Raw genomic sequence first — 19,067 nt, forward strand, 5'->3', positions numbered from 1 at the left:
CACAGGTGCAAACGTGAGTCCCTGTGTGAAAATTAGTTTCAGTGCGTAATATATGCTTGTGTGAGTGAGACACTGTGTGTATATGCGAGTATGTGAGACTGTGTGTGTATGTGTGTGTGTGTGTGTGTGTGTGTGTGCGACTGTGTGTGTGTGTGTGCAGTGCAAGCCACAGCCTCGTTTCTCACTGTGGATGACACTTCCACTCCTCTAATTTGTTCCGCGTTTGGACGAGATCCTGCATGAAAACTTTCTGCTATTCAGAACATTTAAACAGGTGAGCCCATCCATTAGGGGGGCCTTCTGAGGACAGGCCCAGCGTGAAGGCGAGGTTCTGGCAGGTAATTAACAGCGCTCAGCGGGACAGTCCTCCGCTAACGACGCCCGCGTCAGCCGCCAGACTTCCAGAGGGGCGATGAAAAGCCGCGCGGGGACCAGAGAGAGCGCTGAAACTTAGCAGGGACGCTAACGTCCACGCAGAGCGCGGGGAAGCGCGTGCGGGGAGACAGAACATGGCCGCTCCCCCTGTGTGAGGACAGAAACGCGGGGGGAGACGCCTCTCTGCGTTCCCCACGCAAAACTCCGGCAAACCGCACCGCCACTCACGAGAGGATCACAAACATCATCACAGCCGACCGAATCGGGTTTACACGCCCCCACCTCAATGAAATCATTTAAAAACAAAGTCTTTATACGCAAATCCTTGCAATTCACAAGAGAGAGGGAGGGAGAGGGAGAGGGGGAGGGAGAGAGAGAGAGAGAGAGAGGGAGAGAGAGAGAGGAAACTGCATTGTGGGATTAGAATGCAGACACGCATTGAAATGAAAACAATGCTGTGAAATAATCTTGCTAATTAAACTTTAGCGCCCCAGATGCAGCTACTTGCCAGAACGTGTCAGATTCAGCTTTAGAGGATCTATTTCCAATAACACAGCTCACTGTAACTGGTCCTTTATTTTCAAGTGTGCAATGTGAGATTCTCTTTCTCACACACTACAGGAGCTTACTGTACCAACAAGTGATGTGTAGTCTGAGTTGGATGAGGAATCTGTGTACATCCATCCATATCTCTCTCTCTCTCTCTCACTCCCCCTCTCTATATATATACTCTGTATGAAGTAACTAAAGGTGCACGGCCTCCTGGGGAAAGAACACTATTGAATAATGGGTGTAATGACTCACCTGTCCCAGCAGGAGGAGCTGGTCTGCACACTTCTTGGTGTGCTCATAGCTGGACCTCTTCACTTCTTGCAGGTGAACTCTTTCCAGCTGAAAGCGCTGTGGGAAAGGAAGGGGAGATGGGAAGTTTCAATCTGAAACGCCACTGCGTACATCTTCCCTCAACTCTCAGTCCTCTGAGTCAGTTATATCACACCGGCGAAAAAACGCTGACTTACGTTTGATAATAAATTTCATTTCTAATGTTCATCAGTTCTCAACAAGAGTCCGGTGGTGCCTGAAATGGAGAGGGAGAGAGTCCGCTCTACCACGGCAAATCGAACGGAAAGCCAATCAAACGCAAATCCTCCACGTTTCAGGGAGAGTAACAGCGATATCCGAGATGGAATTTTCCGGAGCGCGGTCGTCCGCGGGATTTCCGCACGCGGCGGGACTGATCAGTTTCGCGGCCGGGCGTGGGGACGGAACGGAGATTACACGACGGCGTGCCCATGAGGCTGGAGGTAGGTCTGTCCCAGAGGGGAAAAAGGCCCCGCAGGGCTCTGGTGAAGGCGGGGCGACAGGACTGTCTGTTTCGCTTTGAGTCCGTTAGCTGAACCCCCCGATCTCCCACACGCTGCCGAAACCCACATCAATACTCCGGACAAACGGGACTGCGGGTCTCTCAGGGGAAAAGCCTGAGCTTTCAGAGCCAAAATGGCACCCCGCTGCTAATAAGAGCGAGCTATCAGGGACGCGGTCTGTGAAAGTCACTTTCCCGTTTGATATCAGGACTTCCCATGAGCACTGAGAAAGTGGAAAAGCTGTCAGCTCTCCGGCGCGTTAATCGATTAAACGCGGCGGAGAACTGCAGACGCAACACAAGCAGCGGAGCGGGGGACCCGCCACGCGTGACCCTCCCCCCGCGTTTCGCCTCACACGGCTCCCCGTCGCGGTCGGTGCTGGCGGGAGCAGGATTAGATGCCCGGACCCCGGGGCCCCAGAACAAGAGGCGCGCGGGAAGCCTCCTTATCTCCGAGCTCACGAATTTAAACTCGTCTCTGGGACGGCACCAGCGCAGCCGCCGAACGGAGGCGGTTTACCCCCGCGGCGCTACGGCAGGTCCGGGAGAGCCGTATGAAAGGCCCACGGGCGATCAGCCCGCTAGCAGACAGGCAGGAGCAGCGGCGTGCAGACCGCCTGCCGGTGTGTGTGAGTCACACAGCCCTGAGGCCTGCAGGGAAAACACAGCAGCTGACTTACCAATGAGCTTTCAGTGGTCTAAAAAAAGCCCATTCACTATTTTTCATAATTCTGCTTTTATTCCTCTCCCCTTCATTTTTCATTTTAAACACCCCCCCCCCCACCCCCCATGTCATTGCCGTAGGACTTCCTGGTAATATGCAGATGAAATGATGTATTTAACCACCCCTGCCTCTGTGACTGTACTCTTTCTCCTAAGAGGACTGACTGAATGACTGAAGGGTGCACGCATTCTTCACAAAGCCAGTCCCTGCCTGGCAATGCCGCCTGCAGCGTTGCCGTGGCGACCGGCTGAGAAACACACCCACCCAATGGCCAGAGTTTATACTTTAGCTAACTGACATAGACATAGATGTAGCTGTGACAGGAAGATCAATGCCTGCACTTAAACCAACCCCCCCACCACCCCACCGTCCCCCCTCTCTCCCCTTCACCCGCTCTTCCCAAGAACAAATCAGCCAATAATCCAGACTGAAATAAGACTGAGAGGTTGGGAAGTCCTTTCAGGACAGGCCCGTCTCTGCCAGCGTTTCCCCCACCCTTCTCCATTTCACGCCACAAATCGATTCTGCCCTCGGTGCGGTGGGCAGCGATGGGAGAGAAGGCTTCTCGCCCGCCCGGGGCCAAGTCTGACAGGGAGGTCAGCGAAGACTGAAGAGGCCAGAGGTGCGGAGATTCGCCCACGGACATGCAAACAAAATCGAACCCCTGAAAGAACAGGGAGCCAAATCTGGACTGGATGTGCGATTGGTGATTCAGTTTAATGTCGAGAGAACAAAGTGGGCAGATTTGAGAGCACTGGTCCTACATGACAGCTGTGGCCACCTGCAATCAATTCAGGAATTTAAAAAAAATTCTGCACAGGTCTGCCTGTGAGTGTGCTTGCATACAATGCATTCATGCATCCATACATAAATACTGTGTGTGTGTGACTGTGTGTGCATGTGTGCACGTGTCTTGTGTGTGTGTGCATGTGTGTGTACGTGTCTTGTGTCTGTGTCCTTATGTAACTCTGTGTGCGTGTGTGTGTGTGCACGGGTCTTGGTGTGTGTGTGAGTGTGTGTGCATGTGTTTGTGCACGTGTTTTGAGTCTGTGTCTTTAAGTAACTCTGTGTGCGTGTTACTCTGTGTGTGCATAAATACATATCTGTGCGTGGGCGCTTTACTGTGTGCTACCTGGAAGTAGGCGCTCTCACACAGCGTGTCGTGGCAGATGTCCAGGTGTGAGGTTGGCAGCCCCTGGGCAGGCTCCGCCTCCTCCGGGCCCTCAGGGACGGGCACGCTCAGCTGCCTGGCCTGAGAGAAGGACTGCAGGTAGTGCGCCGCCACCGTCCAGAACTGCAGGTCCGACTCATCTCCAAACAGCCTGCAGCGGGCCGGTACACAGCGGGTCACTGCCCACTCCGAGTAGCATCAGCCACACTGCCCACTCCCAGTAGCATCAGCCACGCTTCCCACTCCCAGTAACATCAGCCACACTGCCCACTCCCAGTAGCATCAGCCACGCTTCCCACTCCCAGTAGCATCAGCCACACTTCCCACTCCCAGTAACATCAGCCAAACTTCCCACTCCCAGTAACATCAGCCACACTTCCCACTCCCAGTAGCATCAGCCACACTTCCCACTCCGAGTAGCATCAGCCACGCTTCCCACTCCCAGTAACATCAGTTACGCTTCCAACTCCCAATGAAATCAGCCACACTTCCCACTCCCAATGAAATCAGCCACATTTCCCACTCCCAATGAAATCAGCCACATTTCCCACTCCCAATGAAATCAGCCACACTTCACACTCCCAATGAAATCAGCCACATTTCCCACTCCCAATGAAATCAGCCACATTTCCCACTCCCAATGAAATCAGCCATGCTTCCGCTGCGCCACTCAGAAATGAAGGCCGTTGCTAGGCTACGTCTCCAAGGATGTAAATCTGAAAAAAATTCTAAGGCAGTGGTAATATCGTTTAAAAAAAGGAGAGCTTCTTAATAGTACTTAAATGTATTCACAAAATGGAAAACCATTTCAAATGTGTGTGTATGTGTGTGTGTGTGCGAGTTTGTGTGCGTGCGAGTATGTGAGTGTGTGTGTGCACAAATTTCTACGTGTGTGTGTTTGTGTGTGGGCATACGAGTGTTTGTGTGTGTGCGAGTATGTGTGTGTGTGTGTGCGTGCAAGTATGTGTGTACGTGAGTGTGTGTGTGTGTGTGTCTGTGATGTGAGGGGGTCATTTTTCAGTCTGACATGAAAGAGGAGAAATGAGAAAGCGGGGGGGGGGGAGAGGGTGAACCTGAGCGACTTTTAAAAATGCATTATCTTTAAATTAAACACAGGCCAATGGGAAAAACATCATATGCACATTAAAAAGACATAAAAAGCACCATCAAAACCAACAAAAAAACAAAACAGTAGAGGCACGTTGTATGACAAGTTCTGTGACAAATGGGGAAATAAAGTTGGAACAAAACACTTAGCTTACTGCTACCATCTCACCGAAACTGCAAGTGTATATCACAGACAAAACATTTACCACTGCAGATAATCAACCTCTAACTTCAAAAGGTTTCACCCAAAACAAAAAAACAACTCACATTCACTGCTACAATAATAAAACAAAAAAAGGGGAACAAGGGAGGGCAAGACAGAGAGTGAGAGGTGGGGAGAGAGGGAGAGAAACACAATTTGATGGGAGGAAGAAAGAACGGAGGAGAATTGATGAGTGGAGGAGGAAGGAAGAAAAGGAGAGGGAGGAAGGGAGGGAGACAGAGGCGAGGCAAATAATGCCCATGCAGAAAAGGTCACTGTTGGCGCACAAGACCGATGGGCTCTGGACAGGGAAGATTTACTAAACTCCAGGGTTCATAAGCAGCATTATTCATCCCTCTGACTAAAATCTCCCATGACACCGTTTCCCTCTTCAGTCAATATTTTCCCAGGTCTAGTGACCAGTGTTTCTGTCTGCTTCTGTCATAACATTGGGGATGCGGTTAGGTCCATGCGCCATTAACAAAAAGGACAGAACTAACTGGCCCACAAGTACACTCAGGGGGTGGGGGGGGGGGGGGTGACCGGAAGACAGGCCCCACCTGTCTCCTAAATCCAGGGAGCCCTCAGCACCACGGATAGCGCTGACCCCACCCACAGGTAAGCACAGCTGAGGCTGAAGGCTAATCATCCCAGGGACAGTTGGCTGACTTGGCCGGGCCTGGTTATGAGGCGTTCGCCTGCTGTGCTTTTGGAGAGACCTTTCTGCGCGCAGCTGCCAGCGTACACAGCCTGTCTCTCAACAGACGTCATTTCTGGGACAAAGACTCTTTTATTAGTGTTATTATTTAGTTCGTCATCACAAGCTCATCTGGTGAATTGCTGGGAGGGCTCAATATGGGCTGATATTTTTTGATATTTTTGGCTGGTTCTGGTATTCTTTCATTTGCAGGCCCAGAGTTTGTTTGCTGTTTTTTTTTTTCTCTTCGCCACCTGGTATGGAGGCTCCCCACCTGCTTCTGCGGCCCATATCCATAAAACAAACAGCCATTTCAGTGGCGTGACGGAGGCGACGTGCGGTGCGGTTCAGCGGTCCGAGCGCCACCCAAACCCACCCGTAAACACTCTCACATAAAGACCACCGACAGTAAAATCAGAGACTCTCCAGAGTCGCCAGATGTTCAGCTCCTGCATTTCTCTCATCCACTCTATCCTATCCTAATTCTAGAAGTTTTATAGCTGGTAACAGGATGTTTGAGTGCCAAATAACACATTATGAATATTCATGAAGAGGCATGCCCAGGAACTCAACAACCAACCACCGTCGGCACAGCCTTAAGCCACGCCCCTTCACAAACATTCATAAGACTCAGCTCATGTGGAACATTTCAGCTCGTGAAGAGAGACGGTACTTTTAATATTAAGTATTCGGGACCGATCATGAAGCTAGTCTGTAGAATCTGCGTGAAGTCATGGATACGGCGGGAGAGAGATGGCGGAGAAGGACGGGCAAACAGAGAGAGGGCCAGCACTCACCGCGACACCAGCAGGCAGCGCTGCAGCTGGTTCAGCTCAGGGTCCTGCAGGATGCCCCTGATGTCACTGAGAGACAAGCAAAAACCACAGACATCATCAGACCCCTCCTGCTGGGGCTAAAATGACCCCCCCCCCCCCCCCCGCACGAGCCTGGGGCTCTGGCGGGCTGCGGATGGGGAAGGAGCAGCACCAATCACATCGCTTCTAGATTATTCGGCTAAAAGGAACGGGGAATGGGCACACTGCACTATTCAGTGGTAATACAAAGATATATTTTTTTTATTACTAAGCCATACAAAAGCAGAAAATTGCCAAAAAGCCCAATTCAAATGAGCAATAAAGCCCAGTTCTATCGCAAGGCTACGCTAATGTAATCAGCGGGAGTGCAGGACGCGCACTGCTGCTGAAAGCCCGGGGGTGCGTGGGGCCTGGCGGGCCTGTGTGACTGAGGCGCCGGTGCACGCCGCCCCCCGCCCTGACGCGCTCACTTGGAGAGGGAGTTCAGCTGCTCCTGGATGAGGCCCTTAATTTCGTCCTTCTCCGCGTAATCGCTGCACAAAAGGAGGAACCAAAAAAAAAAGAAAAAAAAAACAAGTGTTAGAGGAACTAAAGGAACAGATTAAGGCGGACTCCACAGAATGCATATTAGACCCTTTCACTCCGTGGAATCTCATCAAAAATTCAGAGAGCACATTCATTCTAAAACACATTCAGTCTTCAAAAAGGTGACGGTGATTTTATCATTTAAAAAATAATGAAACAGACTCATCCCTCCTTTGTACTGCTCAAACAGAGCAGTAGCAAGGTGAACGACTTTATCTAACCGTTCAATTAATGACGTGGTATTCAGGAGCAACCTCACTCCTACACCTGGAGAAGGACACGTATTGATGTATTGAAGCCCACCGGGCTGGCGTGAAGCTGGTTATTGATGCTACGCCCACACAAAAGTCTTTGAGAAGTTGTGCGTAATGGAGGGAAAGATCGTCAATGTCACGCCTACACCCTGGGCCATGCAAAGCTGCTTGGGATGGGGGACTGCTTTTGAAGTTACACTTACGCCCAGGCTACGCTAAGCTGAGTGTGACGGGGGGGGGGGGGGGCACGGTTATCGATGTTGCACCTACATCTGGGTGATGTCCATGGTGAAGGAGCCGGCCCAGGGCTGCAGCAGGAGGAAGGCCTTCAGAGTGAGGGAGGCACGGGGGGGCAGGAGGTACGGGCACCACACCGGCTCTGAGGGGGAGGGAGAGTGGGGGAGAGGGAGGAAGAGAGAGGGAGAGAGGTAGGACAGGGAAAAAGGGAGGGGGGGAAAGAGAGATGGGAAAAGAACAAGAAAGGGGGAGAGAGAGAGAAAGAGAGAGAGAAAAAAGGTTGGAGAGTTGGGAGTTGTGAGAAAAAGTCACTTTTATCATATTCTCGTAAATGACTAAACACCCACCCCTCATCTTTCTGCATATATTGTAACATCACTACTCTGGTACTATGTCCATGCAGATATTCACATGTGCTGCCCTCATGAGCCCACGCAGTCATCCAACCTTACGCCACCGACGTCCCACCCTCTCCGGCCGCCTCTCCCTCCTCCTCTCCCATTCCCTCGTTCCCCTCCTCTCCTCACCGTTCAGGTCCTGCTCGTCCATCCTGTAGCTGGCCGACTTCATGGCCATCTCCAGGACCCGGATGCAGCCGTCGTCCGACGCCAGCACCACCTTGTCCGAGGTGCACCAGTCGATGTCCAGGATGCGGTGGGTCACGTTCCGACCCATCCTGAGGCTGCTCACCATCTGGACCTGCGGGGGAGAGAGGGGCGTGGTCAGGGCCGGGGGGAAGGGGAGGGGCCTGTGACGGAGGGGGACGGCAGAGGAGGGCCTCCCTCTCTCTCTACAACTCTTGCTGTAGCCAGAGGCAGTTTGAGACTTTCAGTGGATTGTAGAGTATAAAAACAGAGTGATGTCATTACAGGCACGGTGAGACGCCGATGGCAGTACTGATTCAGCGCTGCATTGTAAATCTCCAGGATTCAAACCGTGCTTAACACTCACAGATTGCCACTTTGGCCTCAGAAAACTGCTTAGATATAACATCATAAAAACACGGTCTCTCGCACTCTTACTCAAGATCTTTTCTCTGGCCTTTTCACCCGGAATCTGAAATGCCAGCAGGTTCCCACAGACCAACCCCCGCCCCCCCCCCCCCCCCCCCCCCCCCCCCCCCGCCACCCAATTCTGTCACACACGGACACGGCGCCGATATTTAGCGGAAACTGGGCCACTCCTGCCGAGACAGAACAGCCGGAAGCAGGGCGAGAGAAGCCGGCTCACAGGGGACATCTTTAAAACATTTTTATATATTTTTTTTTTTAAGAAAAGATAAGCATAATTAACGCCCGCGTCTCGATGCCCGCGGTGTGCCCGCGGTGTGCCCGCGCCCGCTCGTCTTCCCTCTCGGCCCTCCGCGTTCTGGCGTCTGCGGGTAAACACGTTCGCACTTGTCAGAGTTCAGCAGATAATTGCCACCGTGGGACTCGTTTCATTAATCGCTCCTTTAATGCTCCGCTCAGAGAGGTCTGGAGAGAGAGAGAGAGGCGCCTCGCTCGCCCAGCGCTCCGCGGAGCAGGAAGCTGATTAGACGGATGGCGGTGAAGGACGTGCGGGGCGCTGAGATTCGCGGCCGCTAATAGATACGTTTCGTTCCCTTTCAGAGCTGGGGGTCACAGTGACATCATCTTTAAAAGAGCCGTTTAAAAAATGAGGGAATTTAAGGGAACAGAAAAGGAGCTTGTCACGCCCGCCACACCGGCCCGTCGCCACGGAGTTACCGCACGCGAACGCAGCGGCCAGCGAGTGACTCAGGTGGGGGGGTGGGGGGCGGCGGGGGCCAGTGGACAGTTTCGCTCCTGGGGGGCTGGAAACTTTCCTGGCTCAGTGAACTGACTGGCTGTGAGCACCAGTGCCTGTTCGGTCCCAGAGCAGATCAGAGTGAAGCGTTTGCTACAGGGGCACGAGGACGGTGTCCCGCTGCCGTTCACAACCTCGTCAGCAGATTGAGCTGTGAAGCCGGACCCCCAAACTGAGCGCGGCTGACAAAATGAGTCCGGGAGAAACCCTGGAACCGAACGCGCTCCTGCCCTGCCCCCCCCGTCACAGGTAGTTTAGCCCCTGCCAGGCCTGGCCTGACCCCAATCAATCACCCGCACCTCGGCTCTACACGGGCTCCCTCCAGAAGGCTGGGGGCCCGAACCGCAGCTCGGCGTGCGGACGGGCCCCGGCCCGAGCAGCCAGCTGGCTCTCCTGCAGGCACGGCCGCCGGGCTGCAGGCCCGGGTGAGGAACGCTCAGAGAGCACGCTCACCTCTTTGGTGTCCAGGCTGCAGGCCCGGGTGAGGAACGCTCAGAGAGCACGCTCACCTCTTTAGTGTCCAGGCTGCAGGCCCGGGTGAGGAGCACTCAGAGAGCACGCTCACCTCTTTAGTGTCCAGGCTGCAGGCCCGGGTGAGGAACGCTCAGAGAGCACGCTCACCTCTTTAGTGTCCCACACCTCGGTGCCGTCTGTGTACATCACCAGCAGCTTCTGGTTCCCCTTCCCAGGAGCAAAGCGCAGCTTCTTCACCCAGCCCCTGTGTGTGGGGATGCTCCTGGAGACACACACACGTTCAGTAACGCGCACGCACGCGCACACACACACACACGTTCAGTAACGCGCATGCACACACGCACACACACACGTTCAGTAACGCGCACGCACGCGCACACACACACACACGTTCAGTAACGCGCACGCGCACACACACACACACGTTCAGTAACGCGCACGCACGCACGCACACACACACACACACACACACACACACGTTCAGTAACACACACGCACGCACACACACACACACACACACACACACACACACACACACACACAATCAGTACGCACACGCACACACACACACACACACACACACACATTCAGTACGCACACAAGCACGCACACACACATGCACACACACGCACACACAAGCGCGCACACACACACGCACACAAGCACGCACACACACATGCACACACGCACACACACACACATTCACGAACACACGCACACACACATGCACACACGCACACACACACACACACACGCACACACACATTCACTAACACATAACACACACACACTCAGTACGCACACGCACGCATACACACAGACACACAGGCACACAAACACACACACACACACGCACACACCCCATCACATGAGTGCTGAAAGCCTCACTCTCTCCAGCACAGACACACACACAGCCTCCCTAAAGACACGCAGCTGCGCCAGGGGGCTCACCGGGACAGACGGGCCTTCAGGTCCCAGAAGTTGAGGTTCCCGTCCACGTCCCCCAGGACCAGCGTGTCGCCTTTCCAGGCGATGCAGGCGATACTACCCATACTGCCCTGCAGCACACATCAGAGACACACAAACATCACAGACTCATCAGATGAGCGATGCACTGAACACACGCACGCACACACACGTTCTAGGAGGCATCCGCCCACTCTGTCATTTCCTGAGGAATGGGAAGGGTTAAACAAGCAAAAAACATTACAGCACCATGTGTGTGTGTGTGTGACATTTAAACAGAGCAACCCCTGCGCCCCCCTAACACACCCACATCCAGAAACATATTTCATTCATCCATTCCTCTCTCCCTTCCTCACTTCACCTCCTCCTCCTCCTCCTCCTCCACCTTTTCAGTTCAGGCCCATCCAGGGCCCACAGACAGAGAACTTTCCAGAAGTGAAACTCAAAGTTTAACTCAGGTCAGAAGTAAAATCCAATTCTGCATCAATCCTCTCAAACAGAAGTGTGCTTCACAATAGCAGGTTTTAAAGCTGTTTACTGGCTCTCCCAGCCTCCCACACCCCCGGTAAAAGCCATAGTCTTATTTAACAAGCAGTGGTTTCACTACAGAGGAATCATTTGTAAGTGCATTACTGGACGCTGCAATATATTTGCTGTCTGCCAATGAGAAGCGAACAAAACTACAACTGAAGAGTGTGTACAAACAGAGGGACAGAGGGGCTGGGAAGGGAAAAATCAATGACTGAGAGTGACATGCCAGCGCGTATGCGTGTGTGTGTGTGTGTGTGTGTGTGTCAGTGGGTCAGAGTGAGTGAGAGAAAGAAAGGGAGGAAGGGAGGAGAGACAGGGAATACAGAGTGAGTAAAAGGAGTAGTGCAGAGGCAGAGAGAGGGAGAGAGAGAGAGAGAGGAGGAGAGAGGGAGAGAGAGAGAGACAGGAGGAGAGGAGGAGAGAGAGAGAGAGAGAGAGAGAGGAGGAGAGAAGGAGGGGAGGTTCAGAGTTCCCTCTCAGGCGTAATCACGTTCCAGTCCGGGCGTCCAGCACTAGCCTGCGGGCGCCGCAATCAAACGCTAATGACGCCGCGGTCTGGGCTTCTCTCCTTTTTCCACTCAGTAAAGCAGAGAAAGGCTTCATTAATGATCCCTGCACCAGGAGCCTCTGCCCACAAGCCCTGCCTGTAATACTTGCCCTCTGCTGCCTCCGGCCTACAGGCTGCCTGCTGCACACACACCTCTCAGCAGCATCACACACACGTACACACGCACACACTCACACACGCACACACACACACACTCACACAAACATACGCACGTACACACACACACACGCAAACACGTACACACACTCACACAAACATACGCACGTACACACACACACGCAAACACGTACACACACACACACGCGCACACACACACACACTCACACAAGCATACGCACGTACACACACACACACACACAAGCTCACATGCGCAAGCACGTACACACACGAGCACACTCACACGCGTACACATGTACACACACACACACACAGACATGCACACGTGAACACACACACACACGTGCCCACGTACACACACACACACACACTACGCATACTCATACAAACACCCCTGCACTCCTATCCACAGAGACACTGAAGCAGGGGCAGGAGAGGAGGAGGAGGGGAAACTGCGGTCGTAAAAAGAGGAGCTTGGCGGTGAAGCCGAACGGATCCAACGCCGTTCTGAAGAGCCGCCGCAGCGCTGAGCGACCAGAACCCAGAGCCGCGAATTAGAAGCTTCCAGAGGGAGCCGCGCGCCAGTTGTGTTTGTTTTCCCGCCGATGATGAGAAGATTAACTGCCTTTGCAGAGACTGCAGTCTGCACCCGCAGAAAGAGAGAGGGACAGACAGGAAGTTACCGGGAACCATGGAGGTACAAACGCGGGGGGGGGGGATAATTGCTTCTCACTTTGGGGAGGCAAAGGAGGGAGTAAGGAGAGGAGGTGGGAGAAAAGAGGTGGGAGACACAAAGGACAATAAAGGCTAGAGAGAGAAAAGTCTGTACTTTTATTGAAAAGAGTCCAATAAACAGGCCATTAACCACAAGGTTCTGAGGTTCACTAAAGTCAGCTCGAAAAACAGCAAACGTGCTCAGAAAAGCTCCAGCCCAGCAGAAACAACCAGATCACTTCAGAAGGAAAAGCACGGCCATTTTCTACGAGGCACAAACAGGCAGCAGGCAAAATGGCCCGCTCTTTGGCCTGAAAGACAACACTGTGAAAGAGAGCCAGAGATCGCTCCGGAGAGAAAACAGAGAGGTGGAGAGGGGGAGAGGTGGAGAGGTGGAGGGGTGGAGAGGTGGAGAGGTGGGGAGGGGGAGAGGTGGAGAGGTGGAGAGGAGGAGAGGTGGGGAGGGGGAGAGGGGGAGAGGTGGAGAGGACAGGCGAGGGCGCCACTCACGTCGGGGGGGATCCGCGCCCCGTCCTTGACCGTGTTCCCCTCCACGGTGATGTGGTAGACCTGCCCGTCGGTGTCGGTGAAGACGAAGTGCTCCCGCGCGGAAATGCCCTGGCTGAGCTCGGCCTTGCTCTCCGCGTCCTGCAGCATGCTGGGGCACACACACACACACACACACACACACACGCACACACACACACACACAAACACACACGCACACACACACACACACACGCACACACACACATGCAGGTTAGAGCGCCACGCAGCTGGCCTTCGCACGGCGGACCTGGCGGACCTGGCGGACCTGGCGACCCCCTCACCTGATGACGGAGGACTCCACGCTGCTCTGCTCGGAGTCGGACACGGTCTGCCGGGCCATGGCCTCCCGAGCAGCCAGCTGCTTCTTCTTCAGACTCTTCAGGTTATGGGAGGGAGACCATTCCTGCACACACACACACACACACACACAATCATTTAAAACACATCTGCATTTAACACCCACCCACACACACACACACACACACACACACACACAATCATTTAAAACACATCTCCGTTTAACACCCACATACACACGTACACAATCATTTAAAACACATCTCCACTTAACACCCAGATAGACAATCATTAACACACATCTCCATTTAACACCCACCTACACACACACACACACACACACACACACACACAATCATTGAACACGCTAGCATTCCCTTTTAATATAAGCGCACAGAGAGCCACTCAAACACATACACAGTAACACACCGTTTAATACACCTACACACACACACACACACACACACAGAGAAAGTAAAAAACACCATCTAACACATACACTCACGTACACAAACAGAACATCTTTTAACACACGTACGCATTTCCATATCATATAATAGCCAGAACGCACCGAGAAACCCATGAATGAAATGCACGCGCACGCACACATGCGCACACGTAAACATACAATTCGCCCCGATCCTCCGGAGAGTTCCGTTTGCGTTCGGCGCGCGTGACTAACTCACAAGACCGCGCTCGCACGCATCAGCACCAAACAGACGTGAAAGACGCGCGCACCGGGGATTATGGGAGAAATAACGCGGCGCGGAGGTAAACCCCGGCATTTAAAGGCGGCGCCCGCGGTCCCCGGCCCCGCGCGGGGTTTTTAACGCGCCCGCGCTGATTAGCGCGCTCGTCAGCGGGATGCTAGAGCCCCTCGGCGCGGGCGGTAACGCCGTTAAAGTGAATTCTGCCCAAATCGCTAAAGACGGGGGGGAAGCCATTCACCCCAGAGCCGCAATCAATATGGAAATGGGCCTGCGACGGGAGAGCCGGGCGGGCGGGCGGGCGGGGGGGGGGCGGTGGGGGGTGGGGGCGGGGGCGCATCGCCGTCGTTAGCCTGATTATTTGCAGCGTTTGGCTTCCGTCTGCAGGAAAGTTAGCGGCCGGCTCTGGGCCCGGGCCAGCGGCCTGTTTTTACGAGCCTCCTTTGGGCCGACACCACCGCTCAGGCTCAGCCAGCGAGAGAGAGAGAGAAGGGAACTGCATAAAGCAACCGCTCAGCTGGCACAGAGACAGAGAGAGAGAGAATGAGAGAGAGAGAGAGAGAGAGTGAGAAAGAGAGAGAGAGAGAGAGTGTGTGTGAGAGAGTGAGAGAGAGGTTGTGTGTGTGTGAGAGAGAGTGAGTGAGAGAGGGAAAGAGACAAGAGACAACTGAAGACTCACCTCTTCAGGCTGCACCTCTCCCAATCCCTCCCTACCTCCCTGTAATCTCTAAATTGACTGTAAGCTTAGGGTTGTAACTGGGTATCTGTTTCGTAGGTGACTTGGTTAATGCACTCGTCTTAACTACTGCTTGTATTTTTGCATAGACCGCATTGTTGCTGTCCTCGTTTGTGTTAGTGTTAATCAGTTTAACCTACAGGGTCCAAGTTAAACTAGGCGGTCGTTCCCTGCACTTGGAACTGTACTTCCCTCTAGGGTTTTCAACACACTTGTTCCTGGTTTTGGTTATACACTTTGTTGTACGTCGCTCTGGATAAGAGCGTCTGCCAAATGCCTGTAATGTAATGTAATGTAATGAGTGAGAGAGTGTGTGTGCGTGTTCCTGTGTGTGTGAGAGAGAGAGAAGGGCACAGTGAGGACTAAAAGAAGGTGAGATGCAGGTGGCAGAAGAGGGCTTAAAGGTGCAGGAGCAGGATGAAGAGGGAAAGAGGGCAGTGGAGACTGTGACGAGAGCAAAGAGGGGGTCTAAATAAAATCCTGGATCCATGAAACGGTGACCCTGAGTGACTGTGTATTTGTGCGCGTCAGTGCGTGTGTATGTACGCGTCAGTGTGTGTGTGTGTGTATGTGTGCGTGTGTGTGTATGTGTGTGTGTGTGTGTATGTGTGCGTGTGTGTGTATGTGTGTGTGTGTGTGTGTGTGTGCGTGTGTGTATGTGTGTGTATGTGTGCGTATGTGTATGTGTGCGTGTGTGTGTGTGTGTATGTGTGCGTGTGAGTGTGTGTGTGTATGTGTGCGTGTGTGTGTATGTGTGTATGTGTGTGTGTATGTGTGTGTGTGTGTGTCGAGTGTAGAACGCAGTACCAGCGCAGTCACGGTGGGGAAGTTCTTCGCCATCTCCCTCAGCAGGGTTCCCGTCCTCACGTCCCACAGCTCCAGCGGCTTGTCTCTGAACACCACTACCAGGTACTGCCTACAGGGGGCGACAACGGGCACACGCTCACATCCAGAGTCACCCTCACCTTCGGACGCCAGCGCTCTCGAGCCAGCAGTGCATTCAGAGCGCGCTCTGCCAGGTTTATGCCCAGCAGACAGCTCAAGGTGTTGAATGGGAGAGAGAGAAGCAACACGTCTTCTTTCACCCCTCTGTTGGAGGTTCCATTAAGGCCCTTTTGTGTTGCTGACAATAGATCTGGCGAGCGACGGTAAATCTGTTCCTCTGCGTAATGGCCTTGTCTTCCTGCAGGGAGGATTTGGCCACCAGGGGATGAAGGGAGGAGGGGGGGGGGGGGGGGGGGGTGCAGGACTGGTGTAAAAGCCAAATGCAGCTCAGACAAAGACTCCCTTTAATCAATGAGCGAGGGGGGGGGGGGAAGAATACGAGTGTGGACTGAGAAGACGTGTGTGGTCACAGAACTGCCTGCGTGTGTGTGGGTGTGTGTGTGTGTGCATGAGTGCTTGCGCGCGCGTGTGTGTGTGTGTGTATGTGTGCATGCCTTATTTGGGGTGGGAGACAAGAACTCACTTCAGATGGGATACTTTAATCATCTCGATCGGCGGTTCATCATTCCCTCGCTCGCCCCGAAATGCAAAGCACCTGCCTGAAAGAGACAGAGAGAGAGAGAGGCTGAAATACAGTCGGGAGTAATTCTTCCAAATCCCATTCTCCTCCTACCACTCAATCATTCTCTCAGCATCACATTTAACCATTCTCTTTGTCCATCTCCATCCAATTAACCAATCACGCGTCTTCCCTGTCCCTATAATCAACCCATCATGCACCTTCCCTGTCCTTCCACCTTTACTCAGCAGGTAGCTTGTGCTGAGGGAGAGTGAGAAAGAAACAGAGAGAGTCCAGAGAAAGGGGGGAGCATTCTTCTACAGGGCCAGGCTGGTTCACGGCCTCTGTATCTCATGAGAGATTCAAAATGCCCAGTGCTTCATAGGGGAAATACGCCCTCTCGCCCTAACTTGCTTTCCTCTCCTCTACCTCTTTCTATCGTTCTTTTCTTTTCACGCACCATCCTCGCCTTGTTCCATTTCTTCCTCGCGCTCCAATCCCCTTGTCTCCACGGCGCACCAGGCTGACCTCGTTAAAACACCGCTCACACAGAAAGTGCTGAACTTGTAGAAGAAAGCCAGCTCCACCGGCAGCGAAGCTGTTGTAATTTCCTCATACACGTGTCCACTTAATAGTTCGCCCCGAGAAAAATCTATTGATCCAGCGTACTAATTAGATCACCGACCTGCACCCCGGGCGGCCGTGCGCCTGAATACGAATGCGCAGACCTTCCACATCAGTTTCTTTACTTAGAGAAACGACATCAATTTAAGTGCTGGGTAGAAAATGCATGGAACGCACTGAAAAATGTGTGTGTGCGCACCGCTGGATGGAACATCGCCTAATCGCCACCTTTCTGTGTGTGTGTGTGCAGCAGTCTGTCTGTGGTAAGCACCCCAGAGCCGGGACAAAGCGGCCCGCTTTCCTCTGCCGCTGGGACCTCCCCTGGGGGAGGGGGGGGGGGTGGAGAAGCAGAGACGTATGGAAGCGTCCCCCGAGCCAGGAAAACGCCGGGCCCGGGGGACGGCTCGGAAGAGGCTGGAAGCGGCAGTACATAAAGGGTAGCTGGGGGGGGGGGGGTTTGGGGAGGGGGAGGGGAGGCAGCGGCGCCTCTCTGGAGCGCACTCACCCTGCGCAGGGGGAGATGTAAATGCGGCCCACTTAATCACCGGCTCTTTGCTGCTGTTTATGTCTGTTTCTGCGCAGTCTCAGCTCCTCCTCCCGACTGCCAGGAGTCCTGATTATGCCTCCGCCCGCGCTCCGCACTCCGCGCTCCGCACTCTGCCTCCGCCCGCACTCCGCACTCCGCACTCCGCACTCCGCACTCCGCACTCCGCACTCCGCACTCCGCACTCCGCCCTCCGCGCTCCGCACTCCACACTCCGCACTCCGCGCTCCGCACTCCGAGCTCCGCACTCAGCCGGGGAGAGCCGCGGTAATGACGGGGTGCACCCCAGGTCCCCACATCTGCTGTGTGTCTCTCCAGGGCCGTACGCATGCGCTCGCTCACACACACGCATACACACATGCAGAGACACACACACACACACACACACACACACAGACACACACAGAGACACACACACACACATGCAGAGACACACACACACACAGAGACACACACACACACACACACATGCAGAGAGAGAGACACACACACACACAGACACACACAGAGATCGCACACGCACACACACACGCAGCTCCTCTCCCTCGGTGATTCGTCTTGCTTTACGGGCTCTGCTCCATCACTGTCTGCGGTGCTCCCTGTGCGCTCTGACAGCCGCTCTGATTCGGCCAGTGAGAGCGGCTGAGCGGTTGAGTCTGGATTCCTCCTCCTCTAATCTGTCCCACGGCCTGCGTTAGCGGTCCCAGCGCGCAGTCCTCTCTGATCGACCGCGAGCGCCATTCCCCCTCCTCCCGCCGCTCCCCCTCTCCTCCCGCCGCTCCGTTCTCTCCTTCCCTCCGCTGAGCGCAACCACATCGCAGCCCGGGACCGAGGGCGCGGCCGAGCGGAGAGGAAACGGAGCCGGTCCGGTCGCCAGAACTGCCCGTTTAACACAGGAGCCTCCGGCCCGGAAGCCCAGCACGGCTTCTACAGCTACACACGGAGCGCGCGCACACACACACACACACACAGGAGCCCCCGGCCCGGGAGCACAGCGCGGCTTCTACAGCTACACCGGCCCAGAGACACACGGAGCGCACACACACACAGGACCAGAACACGGGAACATCAACACCGACCCACAAACACACGCATACACTCACATACACACACAGGACCAGAACACGGGAACACCGATCCACAAACACACGCACACACTCACACACACACACAGGACCAGAACACGGGAACATCAACACCGACCCACAAACACACGCATACACTCACATACACACACAGGACCAGAACACGGGAACACCGATCCACAAACACACGCACACACTCACACACACACACAGGACCAGAACACGGGAACATCAACACCGACCCACAAACACACGCATACACTCACATACACACACAGGACCAGAACACGGGAACACCGATCCACAAACACACGC

The 19,067-nt window shown here is 54.1% G+C and overlaps 1 protein-coding gene across 1 annotated transcript in view; it reads right to left on the reverse strand.

Annotated features, from left to right (window-relative positions):
• Positions 1-19,067, reverse strand: part of wdr11 (WD repeat domain 11) — a 56,146-nt gene that overhangs the window by 9,958 nt on the left and 27,121 nt on the right. The window contains exons 13-24 of the mRNA XM_035400145.1: positions 16,464-16,539; positions 15,803-15,911; positions 13,537-13,658; positions 13,217-13,364; positions 10,762-10,868; positions 9,958-10,072; positions 8,058-8,229; positions 7,564-7,672; positions 6,925-6,987; positions 6,437-6,502; positions 3,595-3,784; positions 1,180-1,275 (exon numbers count right to left, since the gene is read on the reverse strand). Of these exons, the coding sequence (XP_035256036.1) occupies positions 1,180-1,275; positions 3,595-3,784; positions 6,437-6,502; positions 6,925-6,987; positions 7,564-7,672; positions 8,058-8,229; positions 9,958-10,072; positions 10,762-10,868; positions 13,217-13,364; positions 13,537-13,658; positions 15,803-15,911; positions 16,464-16,539 (1,373 nt within the window). The remainder of the gene's footprint in view (positions 1-1,179; positions 1,276-3,594; positions 3,785-6,436; positions 6,503-6,924; positions 6,988-7,563; positions 7,673-8,057; positions 8,230-9,957; positions 10,073-10,761; positions 10,869-13,216; positions 13,365-13,536; positions 13,659-15,802; positions 15,912-16,463; positions 16,540-19,067) is intronic.

The sequence above is a fragment of the Anguilla anguilla genome, chromosome 18, assembly GCF_013347855.1.
Source record: "Anguilla anguilla isolate fAngAng1 chromosome 18, fAngAng1.pri, whole genome shotgun sequence".
Lineage (NCBI taxonomy): Eukaryota > Metazoa > Chordata > Actinopteri > Anguilliformes > Anguillidae > Anguilla > Anguilla anguilla.